The sequence below is a fragment of the Pocillopora verrucosa genome, chromosome 2 (assembly GCF_036669915.1).
Source record: "Pocillopora verrucosa isolate sample1 chromosome 2, ASM3666991v2, whole genome shotgun sequence".
In the NCBI taxonomy this organism is placed as follows: Eukaryota; Metazoa; Cnidaria; class Anthozoa; order Scleractinia; family Pocilloporidae; genus Pocillopora; species Pocillopora verrucosa.
In genome coordinates, this window is record NC_089313.1 from 17,791,079 (window position 1) to 17,813,107 (window position 22,029).

The 22,029-nt window shown below is 36.4% G+C and overlaps 3 protein-coding genes across 5 annotated transcripts; all 3 read left to right on the top strand.

Moving 5' to 3' along the window:
• Window positions 1–10: 10 nt before the first annotated feature.
• LOC131790587 (poly(A)-specific ribonuclease PNLDC1) lies at window positions 11–11,182 on the top strand. Of its 3 annotated transcripts, XM_059107806.2 has the most exons (23): window positions 11–107; window positions 800–851; window positions 1,213–1,286; window positions 1,379–1,418; window positions 1,909–1,984; window positions 2,179–2,226; window positions 2,555–2,593; window positions 3,198–3,265; window positions 3,815–3,915; window positions 4,369–4,448; window positions 4,744–4,826; window positions 5,116–5,176; window positions 5,458–5,527; window positions 5,686–5,777; window positions 6,256–6,320; window positions 6,751–6,818; window positions 6,992–7,045; window positions 7,416–7,458; window positions 7,682–7,781; window positions 8,042–8,131; window positions 8,246–8,334; window positions 9,673–9,771; window positions 10,647–11,177. In XM_059107806.2, the coding sequence occupies exons 1-23, from the start codon at window positions 29–31 to the stop codon at window positions 10,708–10,710; spliced, it is 1,635 nt and encodes a 544-aa protein (XP_058963789.2). In that variant the 5' UTR covers window positions 11–28; the 3' UTR covers window positions 10,711–11,177. The 3 variants fall into 3 exon arrangements, with proteins under 3 accessions (XP_058963789.2, XP_058963790.2, XP_066018760.1); XM_059107807.2 differs by lacking the exon at window positions 8,246–8,334 and having other exon boundaries at window positions 10,647–11,182; XM_066162663.1 differs by lacking the exon at window positions 2,555–2,593.
• Window positions 11,183–11,540: 358 nt separating this feature from the next.
• Window positions 11,541–16,427, top strand: LOC131790625 (uncharacterized). The gene is made up of 3 exons (XM_059107855.2): window positions 11,541–11,968; window positions 14,244–14,315; window positions 14,633–16,427. The coding sequence occupies exons 1-3, from the start codon at window positions 11,595–11,597 to the stop codon at window positions 15,585–15,587; spliced, it is 1,401 nt and encodes a 466-aa protein (XP_058963838.1). The 5' UTR covers window positions 11,541–11,594; the 3' UTR covers window positions 15,588–16,427.
• A 170-nt stretch (window positions 16,428–16,597) lies between these two features.
• On the top strand, window positions 16,598–21,889 carry LOC131790609 (uncharacterized protein PF3D7_1120000-like). The gene is made up of 8 exons (XM_059107837.2): window positions 16,598–17,604; window positions 18,115–18,225; window positions 18,839–18,997; window positions 19,074–19,189; window positions 19,340–19,445; window positions 20,217–20,348; window positions 20,516–20,574; window positions 20,931–21,889. Exons 1-7 carry the CDS (start codon window positions 17,278–17,280, stop codon window positions 20,564–20,566), a joined length of 1,002 nt encoding a protein of 333 aa, XP_058963820.2. The 5' UTR covers window positions 16,598–17,277; the 3' UTR covers window positions 20,567–20,574; window positions 20,931–21,889.
• Window positions 21,890–22,029: the final 140 nt, after the last annotated feature.

The window sequence follows — 22,029 nt, forward strand, 5'->3', positions numbered from 1 at the left end:
TAGGTAAATTCCTGCTGGTTGGTTGATAATGGTAGACGTTGTGAGGGACAATTTTGAGGATCTTTTTCCAGAGATCAAAGAAGCGATCGAGCAAAGCGCTTTCGTAGGTAAGTAAGAGTTTCCTTAAAGAAACGATCTTGGCTGATAAAGGTTCCTGATAGCGATCTAAACTAAGTATCCGTCAGTCCGATCCATGCTTGGCGGTAACATGAGCCATTATACCAACAAACGTAAGACAGCCAGAACTTTGGATGAAATTGAGCCTAATTCTCCTTGATTGTGGTGCATTAGCCTGCATTGGCAAATAAAAACGCTAGAATGATAGATTTTAAACAACGAGTAGTGAAGATGTCATCAGCCATTCCCCATTCCCCTCGGGGGGGGGGGGGGTAGGTGAGGTGGGTGCAGGTGGGGGTGTACTGTAGGTAGGGTACCTGTGCAGGAGGGATCTTCCAGATGGAGGCTTTGCCAAAGCCCTCAACTTTGTCCTCCGAGATAGGGAATTAGTTATAAAAATATCCTCAATTAGGTCTTAATATTAAACATAGTGAAAAACACATCAGAGATCAAGTTGAAACACTGAAACATTTTCTTCTTAAATCATAGCACAACTGCAGACTGATATTAACAATAATTTAAAACCAGACCTGTATGCAAAGAGTTGGCTTGATTATTCATAAATCAGTTTTCGGTTGAAAAATTGTTATATAGCTGATTCAACAGGTATAGTACCATTTAATCATAAAATACTATGATCCATTATTTATTTAATTATAGATTTAATTATTTTTTCTATTAGCTATTGATACAGAGTTCACAGGCCTCTATACCACTGATGGTTCTCAGCCAAGGTAAAGCTTTCATTTGTGACATTTTTTTTGATGCCTTGCTAAAAATTTCATATCTTATTCACTTGTTGTTCTCTTACAGTAGTTAAAGATCATCAGAAACAAATTTGTTTCTGTCTGGTGCTCATGTAACAGCAAATTTACTTCTTAGCTCATTACTGGTTGATTGCTCAAAATTACTATTTACCATCACCTTCCCATGGTATACTCAGTCTGTTAAATTATTCATGATCTATCTTATCTTGTTGAACTGAAATTTGTTTGAAAGATATGCTGTCTAAAGGTTAAACTTTCTGCTTGATTGGGAAACAGATTTTTTTTGAAACAATGATCATTTATTAATTGGTTTTGTGTTGTTGTGTAGCTTGTTTGATGGTCCTGACACACGATACAAAAAATTGAAGAAAACTGCTTCACAGTTTCTGATCAGCCAGTTTGGTGAGTTGTCAGTTGTTATTACCAATACATGTTTTTCTTAGCTTGAGATGAAAATGAAATGACTATTGTTTTAAGATTTATTCTTTCCTCAGGATTAACTGCCTTTGTTCAGTCCAAAGATGATTCCAACAGGTATGTTTTTGAAAGGACTTTTAGATTCATACTAATTATTTTTGATCTGGCCCCCTATAAAAATAGCTTTGATAAACTTTAAAGTGAAATTTAAAATATTCTCTGAGCCAAAATATTTTTTTGTTTGTACACTATTTATACTTCCTCCACTTCCAATGATAACCCTTGTGATGTTTCCCACTCATTTCCAACCTCTTGTTAAATACCATACAGTTTACCATGCTTCAAATTTTTCTATTATCACTGATTTCAAACCTTGACTGCCAAGAAGGATCTCCTCTTTCCCTGCAAACAACATGATGCTGTGAAGGAAAAAGGGAACATTTACACTAGTGCTACAATCTTATGATCCCTACCCTAGCTTCTTTACTTACCTCCTTTCCCCCCCTCCCCCCCCCCCCCGAGTAGCTCTCAAGGATTGCTACTGTAGGTTTCTTAATTTCCTCTAAATTTCTTTTAAAAATAATGTTGTTTTTGTTTTCTTTTATAGATATGTTGCACATACATATAATTTCTCTTTATTTCCAAATTCATTTGGACCTTTAGATGTCAGATTTCTTTGTCAGGTGACTTTTTCCCTTTCATAGTGATAGATCTGATCAATAATTTGCATACTATTATTAGGACAGTTCTGCACAATGTCAGTTCTGTCGTTAATTAATCTGAAGTTTAATTATTGATTTATCCTTAAGGACAGGGCTGTCTTCCTATTGCAAGCCTAAACCAGCAAAGTCTCAGACCATATTTTTCTTTTTTTCAGGCATCAAGTCTGGAATTCTTGTGTCAGCATAACTTTGACTTCAATAAGGTATTCAGTGAGCCTGTTCACAAAATTATTCCATTCTTCCCCATTTATAAACTATTTTGGGCTCAAACCTAAACTAATTATGTTTTAATTTTGTGTCTCATAGTCCATGATGAATATCATCAAACTCTCTCCAATTTTTAAGTTTTAACTCCATCAAGTTATTACTCTGATCTCTTGTCAGACCAGCAAGTGTTAAAACAAATTTTGTCAATAGACATTTATAATATTATTTATAATTTTGAAGTGAAACAGTTTGTTGTTCCTTGTCCTGTTATTTGTTTATCTATTTATTTATTCAAGGCATATTTGATATTCCATTACCTTTCAGTTTATTTATAATGGAGTTTCCTTCTTAAATAATGACCAGGTAGTGTAAATAACTTATAGCATGCATCTTCCCATGATTTACATGTACCTGTTACACTTTGTTTACCACAAATATATAAGGAACTATGTAGGGTGTATGCAACGTAGCTGTGCGTTTGTTATGTTCTTTTACAGTTGTATTGTTTACACAAACTATGTGTTAGGGTGATAATTTATGTAGGAGGGGTTCATGTGACCTGCTTGGGAGAACAACGCATGTTTTGAAGTTCGGAACAAAAGTTGGTCTTTTGCGAACACAGGACTAGAATTTACTGCAGTATGCATAGAAATGTGTATGATAGAATCCTCTTGTTGTCTCAACCTGTTGTTTGTGTACCAACACCTTCCCCCCTTCCATGGATATTCACCCTGTGGAGGTTTACTGGGGATTGAAAATTTAAAGCATTTAGGTTAAAAAAAAAGTCAGGAAGTGAGAAAACCAAAGTTGTGTCATCATTGTGGAATTACAGAGGGGTTCAAAGGGGAAGACCTTAAACAAAAGGAATCAACTGCGGGAATGGTATAGATAGTTTCTGGTGTGGATAGTTTCTCTTACCAGCTGACTTATCACATTATGGAAAAGTACCTTTAAATTTTTTTTTCAGTTGTTGCTAGTACAAAAGTTCCACAAAAATCACAATCTTTATGAAAGTTTCCAGTCACAAACCCTAAGGTATTTAACCAATGATATTTTGATAGGTAGGGAAATCCAAAATTACAATTGCTTGCTACTAGTTCTAGTTCTGTTTTCTAGTGGTTAGCTTTTTCATAGTTAAGTTCATGGTTCAAGATAACAAAGTTTGTTGTAAGCAGGTAGCTCTTTAACATGTGGCTCTGAAATTTTGGAATGTTGTTCCCCTTGTCAACATCTTAAAGCTACCAGGAGTATTGCATCTCATCTAATACCAGTCCATCACAGGGTCCTCAGCATTTTGACAGGCTTCTCTATCAATTCATACTCCTGTTAGAGAAGCACTTTAAGAGTTCCTCCTCACTCCCAAGATCAAAACATCAATTTTCTGCACTATGTCTCATTTTGCTTGATTTTTGCTTTGGGAATTTGGTGTGAAAGAATGCAACATGAAGACCAAGCAAGGAGTGAGACATGAATCTCTTTCTCCCTTGTCTAGCATGCTAGGCACCAAGCACCCAAAACTCCCAGTGAGAGTAACTAATTTATTAATTAGGAAAAAGTGATGTGAATTTACTTTTTCCTGCACAGGATCATAGATGACAATGTTCTGACTGGATACTGTGCAAGGCTGGAGGACTGGATCTTGACAGCACAGGCTGGAGATGAAATTGAATTTAACCTTGGCAGTTGTAAGTTTGAATGCAGATGGAACAGCTCATGCTTGAAAATGATATATAAATTGGAGCTTGTTGAGAACTAAAATTGAGCCTGAAATCTGAAAGTTGTAGAGATGTATTTCATAATTCTGGGGTTTGTGCAGAACCGATATACCAGGCTTTTAATCATAGCAGCATAGATTTTTGTTGAGAAATTTTATGAGTCAAGATGATGAAGAGCTAATTTTCTTTCCAATCCCTTAAACCACCTCCCCTCCCCCACATTAGAGGGCTTGGTCACAACCTAAAATGTTCAATTATTGTAATATTTCTGTGCTCCGAGCAAGTGATTATTAAGTTATTTAATAAATGTTTGTTTAAGTGATTACCTTTATAATCCTTTTAAATAAGGAATCTGACAACTGATGTCAGGTTTATCATCAAAGGTGTTGGTGATCACATCTGTTCTCTGCTGATTTTTATCAGATCAAGCCCAGTATCTTCTACTGGAGGAAATAAGAACAAGATTTATCAATGTCCACTGCACAATCAAGAGGCAGTATAAGGTAAACAATGTTGGAGGAAAGAGACATTTTACCCTAAGCAGTATGTCTCTTGGGTTGTTGGGCAATAAAGAACAGAGCTACACACTCCTGATCAATTACCTCTCATAAAGTAGCTATGAAATTCGGATAACAATTTAAAAACCAAAACAATTTTTAGTGACAGACATACCCATAAAACAGACATCTCTATGAAAAATTGGTCCCTGCCATTCTTGTTAAAATTTCTCAGTTATTTTTGTGCAATTTACCTTGTGATCTCTTATGAATTATTTCATTTCCTATTGTGTCTTTCTAGATGCTAATTACAAAACTACCCATAACAAACCTTGAGTCTGATGGAGAGAGAAACACAGATCTAATTTCTCAAGAACAAGAAAAGTAAGGAGGTGATAAAATGATATTATTCACACCTAAGAGCAACTTTGTTGGTGTCGCTCAGTAACAATTATTGTTTGACACATGTAAAAGAGATGTTGAGAGGGATTGAAAAACGAGTATTTTATGAAATCTGTAAATTTTTCTGGAATCAGGCACAAGAATAAGTGTAATCACCTCCCTCCTCTCTCTTTGTCCTATGCTCATTACTTGTTGAAATTTTTGTTTAGTTTTTTTCTTACTGTATTGATTTTTTATTTATCCATCTTACAATGTTTGTTTTTCTTGATAGAATCTTGAATGCATTGTTGGGGTTTTCCAAAGTTTTCCAAGTTCTAACATCATGTAAAAAGGTACTTACATTTATTACAGTCTGATGATTGCAAATGGTCTCTCAGTCAGGCTCCAGTCAATTTTATAAGAAGCAAACATGAGCCAACAAAGATAATACATGTGCTCTTATTGGTCAAAAACTTATCATTTTTAGTACTGGTAAACTCTTAGCTATTTTAAACAGCCATAGTTTGTTTTATCATACTTTGTAATAGATGAATAAATAAATAATGATTAATAGCATTATAGTGTTCGAAGTGACTTGATGTTTATAAAAACTTCTTTCTGATTGAATAATCAGCCTATTGTAGGACACAACGTTTTAACGGACTTGCTGCTAGCATATGAGAATTTTTATGAACATTTGCCAGGTATGAACCTATATTCTTTGGTAATTTTCTTCTTGCTTGTTTTCTTTCTTGTTTCCTTGTTTTCGCTAAGATTTGTGTGTTAAGTATAATTACTTAGGAACAAGCTGGGCTTCATGTATTTTTTAACTATTTTGTTAATCGTAAATTTTTTTCTACAGAGAGTTTTAAAGATTTTAAACTGAAACTTCACAAAATTTTTCCAGTGGTTTATGACACAAAATTGGTTGCCTTTGAAATTAGTAGGAATCCGGTGAGTACATGACTATTAATTGGTTAGTCGAGAAGTCAGGAAACATTCCATGTATTTTGGTTTAATCAACTGAGTTAATATTCACACTGCACCGGTATCGCAGAGGTCATGGGTTCGATTCCCGTTCAGGCCTGAATTTTTTTTCAGGCCTTATTTCTCAACTGCTTAAGTTGAGTATATACTGCGATGATCTTCATTTGCTTAAAATGAGTTAATATTGTAAATTAACCACCGCAAAGAGTTTCTAAAGCTGACGTTTCGACCCCGGCGTGTTTTGAATCACATAGTCATAAAGTCAGAACCAAGGTAATGACAATAGCCAATCAGGCAAAGCAAAAGGTCACAAGACGCCCATGCTTTATCGTTTGAGCTGACAAGATCGGGAACTTAAGAATCATGACAGATGAAACTTACTTGACTTCAGCCTCAGTTACGTTCATTCTTGTTTACTGAATCAGTCCATTTGTTTTGTATTTAGGTCTTTTCACACTGTAACTTTTTTGATGACACAAACTTAGAAAACCTTCACAATTCGCTGTCAAGGTATGGAAAACGTGGTTGGTTTGACAGTCAAGAATACTTAATCGTTTTAAAGCTCGGATAGAACAAGGAGAAGCTATGAGAGTAAGATGAAACTGAAGTGTGGCAGCCTGTATTTGAGGGATAAAAGAGAAGTTTATCCCCTTGTTTATGATGAGATTTGAAATAAATTGCTAGTACCACATAACTAGATCGGGTTCTGCATAGTTGTGACCTATTTTAAGGATTCTGATTCCTTAGGGAATCTTGTTCAAGACGCTGATGGTAAAATAGCATTCCTCTAGACCCTAAAAAAACATACCTTGTTGTACGACATATGATCATTCAAGCCACACGAGGGAGGAGTACCCCGGCCCTTTCCCCCCCCCCCCCCAAAATTTACCCCAGGTATGTTACTTGATATTGAATGAACATCTTTATTTTTACTTTGTAGTAGTGACGCACAGTACTTTGCCCTTTTCGCACCCTCTGTGGTATTTTCCGAAAAATGTTACAGATACCGTAAGTACATAAGTCACAAAAGCTAATTTATATGCTTATGAGACAGTACTAGAGGCCTAGTAAAGATTTTTTTTAAAGAAATCAAGGATGCATACTTTTACAATTGTTTAATGAAACTTAGCTGGAAAATGTTGAAAAACTTCCTGGTGTTCTTTTTTTTCCTACTATTTTAGTCGACGAGAAAATGCCTCATGAAGCTGGGTATGACTCATTCCTCTCCGGTTTTGGTAAGTAGTATAACTTTCTTTTAACCGTGCCAGTTGTTGTACAAATCGCGGGAATTCCTACTTTTGAAAGGACAGTGATAAAACGTAGGGAACCCAAGCGTGCACAGTTACTTGAAGGACAAATTTAACTGCTTATGACGCGCTTTGATCTCAAACAATTAGCACTACCCTCTAAAGAATTGCAGCAAATTTAGTTAGGAGGTAAAGAAAACTCGTAACCACCTGTCATTATCCAAGTCTAGCAAACGTTGCTGGATTACTTATTTCAGGAACTCAATAGAACAACGTTAAAACAAACAGATGTTGCTAATACTTTTTGTGTATCTTAAAGAGTGATGCTTACTGTATTAGTATTTATTCTTCTCAACAGTTTTTCTTCGGATGGCACATATGCTGGCATATATGGGATCAAGGTAAGTGACTCGTTATCGTTCTTGACCAATCATACTGCATTGATAAGGATTCATGGCAGTCTCAAATAGTGTCTTCTGATTGGCTTCCCCTAACATCGTCATCAGTATCACTACTAGTCTCAGAAACAGAGCAATTTTAGGATCTTCAATGTACAAACCCATGTTTTATGATGCTTCTTGTTTAACTGGCATGTCTCCATTTAAGTTTTCTGTTAATCTACAGAAGGTCTCCCGAAGGACCGTTACCATTTTCAAAATTCCTTCGCGTGTTAAAGCCGTACGAGAATCTATTACATTTGAGCAGAGCACAAGTACAATATGTGGTATGTAAGATGATCTGAACAATCAACATCTCTTTGTAGAAACCTCATCGTTATAGTCATTTCTTATTCTGATTGGTCGCAATTCATGATTCACATAATCAGATCAGTAATAACACCGAACAGTATCTGGCGATAGTATCCTGTCAGTAAAAACCCAGCATGCGATATTTACTGCGATTGCATGTGAGTGAAATTTTGTGCTTAATTTAACCTTCTCACAATGATTGCCGTTAACAAATTCTTACCATCTTTTTACCTAGAACTTAGCTGGTGCGGACACACCCTCTATTCGACCTCAATGGCTTTACGTTACCTCCAAAGAAAAAACCAAGCCACTAATTGCCAGGACAGTAAGTTCTTTTGTTGTCATACCTGATCTGATAACTTCTCTGTAATATTTTCAAACTCCTTTATACAGTGATAAAAATCAAGTTCTACTTTTGGCAAATTGTATCTTTTGACAGTTGGCTCAGGAATTTGCACACTTTAGTTCCGTGGACGTCAAAATTTTAGACTTGCAACACGCACTAGTAGCTGTCCCTCATCGTAGAAAGTGAGTGCTGTGTACTTTTTTCCCTACTTTAAGGCGGTTTTTAAGGGTGAATAGTAATGTTATGCAATCGCTTAAATGTTGTAGTGTAGTAGGAATCTAGCCCAGGGTGTGCATTCGCTGAATTCTGTTCGGGTCCCATTTTGTTCTCTATAAGTCGAGCTTATTCTATGCAAACTGTACATTGCATCACTTCTTATCTTGTCTCACAAATCTTGCCGTCTGGAAAATCAGATGCCATCTTCACGGTACATAAAATCTTCAGCGGCGTTCAGTCACTCATCTCTCAAAGGATTCAAGTTCATCTCGGTTTTTGTTTTTTGTTTGTTCTTTTTTCCAGAGGATGAAAAACTTCGTCAATGTCAGTGCGCAACAAACGCAAACCAAGACCCTGTTCTAAAGCCGCGGTTACACGTGCGATTTTTTTGCTTGCGATGGTGATGCGAATTTTTTCAGTTTCACGGAATGAGTTTAATTCAAACAAGTTTCATTCGTGACCATTCACACAAATTTCATTTGGTTTCATCACTCTTTGTCAGTCTCTCAGTTGCGACATGCTATGTCTTGACCAACCCTCCCTGAGTAGCAAGTGACCTTGAACAAAAAGTAACTCCCTACTCCTCCCCAGGGTAAGATTTGACATACACGCGCTTTCGCTAAATATTCAAATTTCGCGCTCGTGCAGTAATCGGCTATGTTTGAATTTACCTCGTGAATTTCGCTATTGTAATGGCAGCGAGTTTGAATTTCCCTCGTGAATTAATAAGCCATTGTTTGGCTCTAAAGCTATTGTTTCAAGATATCCTTTTATGGATATTTGAGATACTAAACAAAGGGCATTGTCTTTGAATTTGACCAGCTTTTCTTGATACGCATACAGTTTAGGGTATGTCGTTTCCATTTCTCACTTTCTACCATGGGCTACCATGTTGAATATTCCCCATAATTGACAAGCCGTGACGAGGCCAGCTAAGTTGATGGTTCATTTTGTTCTTTTTTTTCTTCTTTGCTTCATTAAAGAATGCCCAGCTGATCACTGACGCCTTAGTTTCAAGTTGCCTTTTTATGTTTCATCAATTTCTTTGTGTTGAATATGTCTGAAAGCTTACCATCGCAGTTACATTGAGATCACCAGGAATGTATTAAAAAACGTGGTTCATGGTTGTAGAGTAACCTTGGTAGTTTAAGTATTACCTGCTTAAGCAATCTATGAATCATGCGCAATATGAGGCTTTTTAATGAATGATCTCATCAAGAGAATTGTTCTGAATTGGATATTGGGCCTCTTTTAGTAATAATTTACATCTGAAATTCATAATCTTGCTTTTTGTCCTCTCTCAGAGCAAAAGAAGTCTTGCGTACATTTCGACACCACAAAACGCTCAGTGTAAGGCAGTACCACCCACTTTTAGATTCACCTGAGATGAAGGTGGCTCTGTGGTAAGTGAAGCTTGTTCGAAGATGACGTATGTTTAGAGCCCTTTTTGTTTCGACAATTATTTATTAGCAATTATTCTTCAAAACATTTCTCCTCTTCAGGAGGAAATAAGAGAAAAGAAAATTCGTATTTTCAAAACATAAGACTCATATGAAACTTGAGTTTGAAAAACCGTCCAACTGACATCGTATTACTGGGGTATAAGAGCAAGTTTTCTTTTGCAGGAAGGGGACGGAAACTTAAGTCGGATTTTTTTCCACTTATACCCGACAGTTTATACTTATCCAAAAACTGTCAAGATCAAAGACTTCTCTGCTCATGTATGCCATTTTTCCTTACCCTTGAACTACCAGAGATGACCAATAAGGAATTTGTCGTTCCAATATCAACACTTTTGCGAGAGGAAATGTGATGGGAAGAAAAAAGAAAACAACGAGTCAGAGTATATCATTTGACTTAAAACCAAATTCTCCGAGCTGAAATCAGAAGAACTGTCCTGCAGACAGTACAGAGAATTTATACTGAGGTAGTGAGATTAAAGTGACTTGACAAGGAAAACTCCCTTGTGAAAATTCAGCGGAATTTATTTCTTTTGCCTTGTAGACCAAAATATACAGTACCATCACAATTCTTCTTGGAACAGTACAACCCTCGGACTTTTGAAACTCAAAAAGATCTGAATGAAATTAGACTCGAATCTGAATGCAGCACACGTATGACGGCCGGGGTACTTTTTTAGTTTCAGCTGTTGATATTTTTGTCCGGTGCATAGATGATGCATTAGATGTTCAATGTTTTCGTTTACACAAAAGTGTTTTATATCTGTCATTTGTACCATGATTTATGCACGCCATTTGCTTTGTTCTTGGTTTGCCAGGTGTGGCGGAACTGCTGTGATCTTTTCGGCTGTTGCGGTGTTTCTGTGGAAATCGTGGACATAGTTAATTTATTTTGCCAGTCAGAAACAAGTTATCACTGAAATTCTGTTAATTTGGTCTGTTTCTTTTTTATTTTATTCTAATGTAAAGTAAATAAATTGCGGACACAGCTAATAAAATTCGCCAACTGAAGTTTCTTCTCTTCTTTCTTTTAAATTTTTTTTCTTATCCATTAAGCTAATGTGGCATTCACACGCAAGGTTTTTTTAATCATCGATCGTCTTCTTTTAACTTTAACAGTTATTACTGCGTTTATTCATTTTGAAGGATGAAAATCCCGGTTTTTCAGGTGTATTTCCATCTTTCTAATTTGAATTTGCTTCTTGTTATTAAATTTCTTACGATATTTATGAGGTATCGTTATTACAACTGTAGTGACCTTATTGTTACAAACGAAGGCACGTAGCGGTATAAAACAAATTCATTTGCCTTCTGCAGGGTCCTGATTCTCTTATTGTTTGCCTGTTGTTTACACAATAAAGGTCACTTTGAGGAGTCAGGTAGACTTATCGTTCATCTTTTGCTAATACAAGACCAACATACGCCTTTCCATGCATGAAAGAAACAAGTTACTACATCTTCGCTCAGGTGATCGACTTCTTTTCAAGTCAATGCGACATAATTTTTGAAGTGTGAATTAACGGCGAAGAATACTGAAATTGCTTAAGCCTTGCGCAAACAATGTCACTACAAAATGGTTGTAATTGTGTCCTTTAAAACATAGCTACAGCAATTTCTTTGTCATTGTTGATCAGTGCTTAGTGGAGCCAATCAACGCACCGACAACGAAGTCACTCAAGAGAAAAATCAATAATTTAACACCCCTACGAGAGTTTGATCGGCGTATTAACATAAAATGTGTTGGTCTGTTTCTACGACTGAAAACGATGGAGGCGCTCAGTGAAGAAGTCGACGATGACAGCGACGTCGCAGAAAATCGCCTGCTAAAAACCGAAGGTTCTGGCTGTGTTTGTAGCAAGGGGTGGGAAAAAGAATTCATTTGCGGATGGGCGCCGTCGTTTGAGCGAAAAATTTCACGGAAGCCAACGAAACACGCGTCGTTAAGCAACACGCGTAAAGATGGGAAATTACCGCGGGCAGAATGTGGATTTGTTTTTCGACATTATGAGAAAACTAGTCGCTATATCGAGCAGTACCGAGAAAATCACAGCAGTGCCTTTCTGGAACGTGGAGAGGAATGGAGGCCAGTATTAGGAGTTGATGTTCCAGATCCTTACCTGCCTAAGGTCGGGAGTTCGAGGTAAGGTTTGTTGACATGATTTTTTTAATTGTTTATGTGGAGCCTTATCTGGTTTAAGCCCCATTGTACCAGTGGGAAAATTCCTTCTTAAAGGGAAATATAATGCGGCCAAAATGACTCCAAAATTTGTCAAACTTTCAGAGTATAACACGCCTTTATATTTTTTCTTAAAAAAAAACCTGAAAATTTCGATAAGTTTCTCAATGTTGGTAGGCATGGTTAGCTCGCCTTTGGTATATAAAGAGACACTGACAAGTTGATTGAAATTATATGACATTTGTTGTTTGAGGAAACTACCTTCTGAACTGAGTAGACTGCAAAGCAAACCACAAAAATTTTATCCGTTGTTTTCCTCGGAAGAATTTATTTTGAAGTTGCGAAACGCGGTTGAATACATAAATAACAACATATTGTCACTGCGCGAAACCTCGTGTTAGACATTTTCTTCTGTACACTCGTATTTTCACGCTAATATGTTTATTCGCTGGTTAACATTTTGCGCTGATTTTGCCCAAGGGGCTGGTAGGTGATTAGACACTACAATACCTGTAAACCGTATTTTAATTTTTTTTTCCACAAGTCTAGTTTTCTTACTAATTTTTCATGGCGATCTTTATCTGATAAGGTACTTAATGGTGCATCCGTCGGTAAATATTACGAGTTATGAATGTCGTGTTTACTGTCACGTAAAAGGGGGCAAAACTGCTTTAAAATGATTACTTTATTTAAGGACGTCTTCCTCTTTATGATCACTACTGTTAGGCGTCATATTTCATTGCTTGATCTTGCAAGCACGTACTTAGGGTTATATTCAGCTCATATGTGCAATACAACCTATTTCATAATTTCATTCATTTCATTTAAAAACGTGTTTCCGCCTCTTCTTTTCCGATGTGCTCCCCTTAGAAATTAAGGGTAGGATGAAAAGTTTTCCTTAAATTTTTTACTTTTTTTCTAGTCCTCTCGATAAATGCGTAAATAAACTGAAGCAAGTTCACATATGATACTGACTCGCAAAACTGCTGTAGTTCATCCTAGGTTCATTCTAATACGAAGAGACACCAAGTATTAGTACTACCTTAGGACGGAATACTAGTCCATCGCGAATTAACCCCTGAATTTTTCCAGGTTTCCCTGTCTGTCCACAGACTCTCTATTTTCACATAGATCGTCGTCCAGAGCACGAGCCAAATAATAACCGCGGTTTTTTTGTTTTTCTTTTCACGAACGCGAACATGTACGAAAGTAGGTGGGAGAAAAATAAAGTGGCTCTCGCGCTCTGCACACGTTCCTATGTGTTCGCTCTGCGATTTCTCTTTAACTCCCAAGATCTGATTGTTAATTCTCCCCTCTAGCTGCTACACATTTCCTTGTAAATTAGCCATAAGAATTTGGTGCTAGATCAAGATAGCAGCTTCTCCCTGATAGGTTTAAATATTCTCATTCCAGTTCGCTGAATAATGTATTGATATTATAGGGAGAAGTTTCATGTTAATCACTTGTGGAAGTTAAAGGGTTAAGGTGTGAAAAGACTGGTGTACTATAGTTATATATATTGTTCTGGTTGGCAAGAAGCACTGTGAAATAGAAAGCTCCTCGCCTAGTCTACCCTCAGATCACCAAAGTACACTCGCTCTTTTTCGATTTACTAGTCGGTTATGTTTATTTCTTCTCTGCAGCTTTTTCACCAGCTGCAAAGATATGGATAATTAATGTCGCAATCTACGCTAAGTCCGTATATTGCGCCTCGGATATTGAGTAGTACGTTTTTGCGTCATCACATCACACACGTTTTTCTGGCTTATACAAGCAAATAATTTCACTTTATTGATCACACCTCACATAGTGTGTAACCATTCTATGCGCCCTACAGAACGAAAGAGAACGAGATAGTATCATACACAATAAGGTATAGGATATATTTATCCTTCACATTTTCTTTTTTTCCCATTAGTTGCGATAATTTTCCTTAAGAATTATTCGTCGAATTCGGCTATAAATCACGGTACAATCATGTTAGCTTGAAACTTATTTCTATCTGTAATGAGTGCGGAAATGTGTTGATCTTCTAGGAGTTGTAGCGTTGATACATTAAGGACGTGGCGTATCAGATATGTTTGCTTCTGGTCATAAGGTTGTTCGCACCTAATTGTTGTAACTTTTGGTCATTCAAACGTGACTTCCACATTCGTGATCTCAACGCTGAGGAAAATATACTATAAATTATTGAGTCTAATAAGATTCCTTATCAGTCATGTTGTTATTATCACTTCAGCAAAACTGTTTTTGACCGGGTGAAGTTCATTGAGGCCATGTCAGACTACTACAAAGTTGCGGCTATGAGGAGGTAAGAAATTTATGGAGATTAGGAGGGGGGGCGCTTAACATCAGGAATTGTGTGCAGATGCTCCGTCCGAGATATGTACTATTTTCAGGCTTCTGGGATATGAAAAGGATGGGGATCTCACGAGTTTTGTTTCTGAAAAATAAAGAGAAAAACCATCGCTTGATGATAAGTGTTTGAAGGGTCCTAACTTTTGATCAATTTAAGTATCTTTGGAAGTTACTCAAGAGCGAGAAATAATTTTTTTTGTCTAGATCATGTGTGATCACAGTCTCAATACTTAAATCTTACGTTCGAATTTCCTTCTTCCCTATTTGTAGTGATTTGCAAAAGATCTGTCTCACTGGAAAAAGGCAAGAGAGCGGCGATCACAAAGCAGTGCTGAACAGTGACACCGAGTTGAATAGTGAAAGTTTACCGTTCATTGTTACTGCTTCAAATGGAAAGAAAGTTTCCCAAAAACTTGGAAGAAGAAGAAGACAGAGCACTTCTTCAGAAGGGGACAAACCAGATAGTGTAAAAAATCGCCAAGATGTAATCCGAACCGCGCCCGAATTAGCACAAGATCCCATTCTTCCCTGTATGCCTTCCATTCCCGACCTTCCGCATAAAGTGGACGACAAACTGATTTCACACCCGGTCAAACATACACCAGAGGACGATTCGAAACGATTTCACAAGGAACGAATCCGGCTTCCAAAGTTTCAATGGACGGAATGTCACGTGAAAAATAACCGCATAGCAACAGAGAAAACTGCTGTGCCTGTTAAAGTGGAAATGAAGGAGAAACCGGTGGAAGAAGCGTTACAGAGTAGTGATAGCGATGAGAACGCTATAATCACAGCTCAGAAGTTTAATTCGAAAGGAAATCTGCATATAGGAGGTTTCGTGCTAACCGCACCAAGCTCGAAACCGAAGCCAGCGCACGTTACAGTTGGAAAGTGTGAAATATTTAGCTCCACGAACTCGTCAGGTGGAGAGCGTGTCCGCAAATCTTACGAAACTGCAAGAAAACTTCCATGTGAAACCGCATTTATTCGGGTTTTAGGTCATCAAACAGGCCCTCCGCCAAAAAGTACAAGTAAAAACGAATCCAAGGATGCTAGTAAAGAAAGACCGAATACAAAGGACAGAGCTCTCATGAACCAAAATTTGCCGATTCAATACTTGACTCGATTTGGCAGACGGAAATTTCATCATGTTTTGGAGGCGCGTTCGTTTAAACCTTCGGAAAAGAAACTTGGAGCCCCAGCGCTAGCACATTTTCATCACTGATTGAAGGAGGTAGTATACTCAGGGAAAAGGAACGACATGACTCTGAATAAATCTGCCAAATAGTGCAGGGACCTGAGAGCAGTTCAATCTCCATTTTATCCCTATCGCCGTTTAACTCAAGCGTAGTCCGTCAATAGAACCTCTATCGCAGCTTAAGCTAAAAATGAGAAATTTAATATTTTCATAACACCATTAGAGTATCTCCGTTTTTACGCCACTCACCAGGGGCTTAATTAATCACATTCTACCAAAATGAAAATGAAGGGCAGAGATGAAGGTTGGAAAATTTACTACGAGTCAAAACGTCGTCATTTTTCTTATGAAGTATTCGCCAATTTTCAAAAATTTTTATGGTTGGTATCTGTCAAACTTGGAACATAAAAACTTATGTTCCCTGTGGGTGATTTTACAATATTTTTTACCAGTGAGCTATTCGGCTGTTCACGATTGTTTGGGGGTGGGGGATAGCGTTATGCACCGGGCATAAATCGCTTAAACTCTCCGCCACATCTTCGGGGAAGGAGGTCCAGGGAAGAAATTGATATTAAAAGAATAAAAAATTTAACAAGCTTAAAAATAACTCTCTATCTGTTATCGTATTTATTTATAACGGAGATGTAATATAAGTACAAGAAATTTTCATTTCAAGTGTTTTGGGAAACAAGCATATAATTTAAGTGGAATTATAACTGAAGTGGAAGGTATTTGACTCGTCTTTTCCACTATGTGAAGAAGAACAGACATAACACTAGTCATAAAAGTTGTGGTTTGGGGTTCATTCAAGATCTCTTATTTTGTTTAATATTTAGTGATGTTTAAATAAAATTTTAAGTTGAGAAATTGTGCCTGTTGTGTTGTGTTCAAGTGTATACAGGAGGGTAACTTTATGAAGAAAATGTGGTGCGGCTTCAGTTGGAATAAGTTGGTTTTATCAGTAGCATGCGCAAGCTTTGCCCCAGGGTCTGCTCGATACACACAACTTTCCCCAGTTCCCTGCTCCTTAGAGTAAACATGGTGGACATTCGCATGTTGTTCACTTTGTGATGCAGATTAGTCTCTGGGCAGCTTTTGTTCTCGTTCGTGGCTGTTGTTTCTTTAATCTAACTTGATGACACATTAGAAGCCAGCCTCTATTGTAATTTGCTGTCAGAGATCGTTTGGAATCACTATTCAAAGAATGTGGCTGAAAAAGGTCATCAAACTATCCTGAGCGTTTGGAAAATAACGGTTGTTATGGTACACCGCAGCTGCGTGTGAACTAAACTATCTGGGAAAAAGCAAGATCGCTGAATACCTCGATGTTGTCGGTATAAAGAAACGGAAATATCACCATTGCCTGCGACCTGTAAGCTTATTTCATTGAACGGTTGCTAAGTGAGGCTCTTGCACAGTCGTGATCCACCAAAAGTTTCGGAACAACCAAGTGGTTTTCTCGGCGAAAATATTGGTTTGAACCAGTTGTACTTTACAAGAATTAATGAATACGTTAATGCTTTTATCTAGACCATTGAGAACTGATTTGTTAAGTACTCTTGAGTAAATTATGAACTCCTCGCGTCAAACAACTCAATATTCCGACGTTTAGATGCATTTTTAAAGATTGATTACTAGTTATTCTGTTTGTGGTTATTGGATTTGTGTTTCCAAACGGTGAAAACCTTTGAAAAAAGCCGACTAACATTTTTCTACAATGTCACGAATGAGGACTGGTTTGAGGCCAACAGTACCCACGAGACATTCTCCAACTAAATTTCCCCCTGTTAGCAATGGTTTGAGGTCAAGCTCTTTACCAGGGAGTGCTAACAGTAGAGAACCAGAGTGGGCCAATGATATGGTGAGAGGGATTCAATTAAAAACAGCATCTAAGACACCTTTGGTGGCAGCCCATTCTCCTAGAAAAACTCCAGTAGGCCTAGAGGAGGTTAAAGCAACTACCTCAGTAAAACAACATGGGGAAATGACATTTTCCAGTTCACAGCAAAGTATGCGGGAAAGTGCCAAGGATAAAGAAATTGAGGTAAACTATGCACCATTCATCATTTATTAATTGGGGGGGGGGGGGTGGGGGGAGAGGGAGGACTGATACACAGCTGTCTGGGTTGCAAGCTTCTATGGGGGCACAAAAACTTATTTCCCCAAAAAAGTCTTGATAAGAGACTTTCTCCCTGCCTTGTTGGCTCTAAAGAGTACATTCTCCCTGAGGTTTTTGAGAATAAGGTAAATAATACTCTTGGACATTTTCACACAGTAAATATATGCTTTACAAATTATTGCTGGTTTTGCACCAATGTTGAGGAACTATCCATAATAGTACTCCAAGAGCATATCTTGGCATGAGAGAATATCAGGCTGATTAAAACTCCAAACAAACAAACTGTAATGCTTTTGTTTTGTTAACAGATAGAAATGTTAAATATTTTTTTCTTCAAAGTATAACTTTAAATTGTAAATTAAATTGATATGGAAAGGTAATCTTAATTGCTGTGTTTTTTATGAGTATCAATTTTGGTACTTTCATCTTTTCCAGAAACTGAAGTTAAAAATCTTATCACTTCAAAAGCTCATCGAGCAGCTGCGTGCTGAAATAAAGGAGAAAACCCATAAAATAACAGAATTGGAGGAGAAGCTCAAATCACAGGTAAAGGCTTCACTTAATGCCTGGTAAGAGTCAGAAGGATAGGTTAGGAAAGATGTTTAACATTTGTTTAGAGCATGGAATAATGACAAATGTGAGTCCTTTTCATGGTTTTTACCAACTTCAGAAGTTATGATCAGGTGGTTTACTAGCTGATTAGCATAGATCTCAATGGTGAGATACATCATTTACTGGGGAAAAAAGGAGAATGCTTCATCCAAGGGGGACATAAATATATTCAAGACTTTGTTTTGGTCAGAAAACAAATGAATGTTTCTTTACTGTTGTTAGTTTTTGAACTTTGTATGGTAATGTTTCAGTTTTTGTTTTTTGTTCTGCCAAAATGACAGAAATGAAAGTTAAACAGAATATCTAGAGGGTCACCTTTACATTCAATATATCACAAAATGCTGGATGAATACTATTTTCCTTACTTAAAAAGAGACTACCTTGTTCTCTCTGTTAGATGATCTAGAGGCCTATTCTCTTCCCTTATTGACCTTGATGGTGACAGTTATAATGAAAGTGATGATGTTTACTGTACTGTGATGATAGTTACTGTAATGTAATGATATTTACTGTAATGTAATGATATTTACTCTTGTTTCATTGATAGGAAGCTGATTTTGAAGAAAAGATCAACAAAGTAAAAGCCATTATCAGTGAAAAGGAGAAAGAACTCATTGAGAAGACAAAAGTTATAAAAAACAAAGATTTAGCAATTAATGAACTGAAAGACAGCTTTCAGAAAGAAAAGGAAGAGATTACAAAACAAGTAAGAATAAAAACATTCTTAAAGTATAAATCATAATTACAGAATGTTAGTGGCTTATTGTGTGCTTTTTTCACAGTACGAACTTGAATTAAACAAGTTGAAAGAGCAACATCTTCAGGAGCTCACTGAGCGTGATGGCAAGATGAAAATCTTAAAGACGCACATGGCTGATGCTCTTAAGGATAATTCCCGGTATTTAATTTGCAATTTTTGCCTATAATTATGTAAATCTTTGGACTTCAACAAAAACTCAGTAATTTGTTTATAATTTTGAGGTTTTCTTTCTTGCTGGTGTTGGCTTTGCAATTTATTTAATTACAATCTTGATGTTTTACTTCACAGGGAGAGGCAAGTACAGCTTGAAGAACTCACAAAGGAGCTTAAAAGAGTTACGGAAGAAACTGATGTGTTGAAATCCAAACTGCAGTCAATGAAATCATCAAATCAGGTACTTGGTGGATTCTTTTATGCCCTTTATTATTGTCTTCAACCCTTTCACTCCCACAAGTGACCAAGACAGAATTTCTCCTTACAATATCAATACAATATCAAGCAGGCAGGTGATGAGAATAGAGAAAAATATCAATCATGGGATTATTAGTTGATCCAATACCAAATTCTCTGAACTAACATCATAAGAATTGTATGGCAGATATTAAGGAGAATAACTAATTAGATCTTGGGAGTGAAAGGGTTAAGCTAGAGATGATTGTAGTTTTTTAATAATAAATAATAATTATGGTTTAATCATTATCCCCTTCATTATTAGTTATATTTTGATTATGGTATAATTAACAAACAGATTCCATGTTACCATATGTATGTTCAGTAAGAGATCACAGAGAAGTGAAAATGTGGTAAGATTAAAAAAGTAGCATGCAAGATGTAGCCAAGTATGACACTGATTGTACAGACCTATTGCAACATGGAATGTATAAATGTTTTATGTGATAAACAAGCAAAATTTTGTAAATGGTGACATCATTTTTGTGACTCTCCTCCAATTGATCATTAGTAAGAACCCATAAAAATACATGACTTGTATAACTCAGCTCATGTATAGAGGTACCAAAATCACCAAATTTTTTTCTCCCTCCAGACCATCTATTATTTCTTTATTTCACACTGGAAGTCAAACATAAGCTACCATATTCTAATTAAACTGCATTTTATCACTCTTTTGTTGTAAGTTATGAATTGCTGTTTTTCTGTCTTTTAGGGCAAGTGTCCAAACTGTTTTGTAATGGAGAGACAACTCCAATCAAAAATTCTTGAACTGAGAGACAAAGAAGTTGTAACCATTGAGATGCAGCAGTTGTGTGCAAAAATGGAACAGCAACTTGTGCAACAGGTAGATATTAGGATTACCTCCAGGTGTACATTGCAAAGCAACATCCATAGAGTTGTTTCATTGGCATAGTTGTTCAATTTTGCCTCAAATAATAATTATTTTAAAACATTCTATTTACAAAGTTATTACCAATAATTTGATTCACATTATTTCTCTCATTCAAATAGGACCAACTTTTGCGTCAATGGGCAAAAAATAAAGGAAAGCCAGTCAGGTGATAAATGAGGTGAGATTTTCTTTCTTGGTCGGCCTGCCTTAGACATTCTGTATGTAAATGCTAGAAGTCAAAATAAATGTTACAAAAGTGATAGATAAATATTATCCTAATGGTAGAAATGTGTGTCACATATGAATCTAGTAGGTGACTTAAGAAAACTCTCAGTGGTGAGGTGAAGCATGTGATTTGCATTGGTATGTTCAGGAATAGGGCCATTTCAAAGTTACAAAATGCAAGCCAAAAAAAAAAAAACATGCACCAAAGGTCAATTGGTTTTAAGCACTTGAGAAGAAACACCATGGACCTACTGTCGTCAATTTGCCTCAAACTACTCACTTTGGTTTTTTCTATTTTTTTCTTAACAGATAGCATGCATCTGAAATAAATACAATTATTGACTACTTAGAAAATTTGATTGCCTATGAAAATATTTATACCCATACGGTAGCTTTTTATTTAATTAAGCAATGTATAATTTTAGGTGTGTAATGTAAAAGCTCTTTATAACTTACACTAGCATTAAGTCTTTTGAGATTGTAACCTCTCAAATACCTATCAGAGACTTAGCTTGGGAAATTGGCTATCACTTGCAAGGCATAATGTAGACATAACTTAAGCCAATTTCCAACTTAATTTCAGTCTGTTAATAACAGGAAGTCTCTAAAACAAAGGGTTAATCTTTGTCCAGCCTTGTCTTTTTTATTGTCATCAAGATCCCACAAAAACCACTACCTATAAAATATGCAGGATAACTTAATCACTTTTTTAAAAGGATATTATATTTTCTTCAAAGATAAGCTGTTAATTTACTTTATGATATTTATATTCTGCAAAGATGATTCTTGGGTGAAAAAGTGTAAAATATGTTTTTTTAAATTTATTTCAATAATACCAAAAAAGGAAAGACCAAATAAGGATAATATTTTGAGGAAAATTTTTTCAAGATGGTCATCCCTCACCATCCTTGAGTTATGGGGTAGGTTTGTCATATGTATATATAAATATATATATATTGGTAAAAAAATGTTTTGACAGTGTCTGGGACTTGGGAATCTGTGTGTATTAAATTGCATGAATCAGTGATAAATCTGAAGGATTAATGGGACTAGGTTGAGGCCTTGTGCAAGTCAGACAATATGTCTGATACATTCACTGTTGATGAAGTTGATCCTCATGGCATAAAAGAGGTCAGCTATTTTCATTGCTATCAGAAACTTCTTAAGTTGAGGTGCACTAAGAGCTTTAGGAGTGGTATTAAAGGGATTATTTATAAGATCAGTGTAAAATAGTCTGCAAGATTGACAATAAAACACAGGTTTTTGTCGGTGCTTCTCTTAGTTTGTGTTTAGTGCAACACCTAATGGTTTTTCTAACTTTCAAATTTATTAAAAGTGTAAACTTTGTTTCAATAACATGATTTACATGAAAAAAAGGTTTAAATTGTTTGGCTATTTTAAGCTGTTT

Excerpts from the sequence above, each read along its gene's own strand:
- LOC131790587 (XM_059107806.2), top strand. The coding sequence starts at position 29 with ATGGTAGACGTTGTGAGGGACAATTTTGAGGATCTTTTTCCAGAGATC. Across the intron at positions 3,916-4,368 it reads TGAATTTAACCTTGGCAGTT|ATCAAGCCCAGTATCTTCTA; the intron begins GTAAGTTTGAAT and ends GATTTTTATCAG. Across the intron at positions 5,528-5,685 it reads TTTTTATGAACATTTGCCAG|AGAGTTTTAAAGATTTTAAA; the intron begins GTATGAACCTAT and ends TTTTTTCTACAG.
- LOC131790625 (XM_059107855.2), top strand. The coding sequence starts at position 11,595 with ATGGAGGCGCTCAGTGAAGAAGTCGACGATGACAGCGACGTCGCAGAA. Across the intron at positions 11,969-14,243 it reads CCTAAGGTCGGGAGTTCGAG|CAAAACTGTTTTTGACCGGG; the intron begins GTAAGGTTTGTT and ends TTATCACTTCAG. Across the intron at positions 14,316-14,632 it reads AAAGTTGCGGCTATGAGGAG|TGATTTGCAAAAGATCTGTC; the intron begins GTAAGAAATTTA and ends CCCTATTTGTAG.
- LOC131790609 (XM_059107837.2), top strand. The coding sequence starts at position 17,278 with ATGTCACGAATGAGGACTGGTTTGAGGCCAACAGTACCCACGAGACAT. Across the intron at positions 17,605-18,114 it reads CCAAGGATAAAGAAATTGAG|AAACTGAAGTTAAAAATCTT; the intron begins GTAAACTATGCA and ends CATCTTTTCCAG. Across the intron at positions 18,226-18,838 it reads AGGAGAAGCTCAAATCACAG|GAAGCTGATTTTGAAGAAAA; the intron begins GTAAAGGCTTCA and ends TTTCATTGATAG.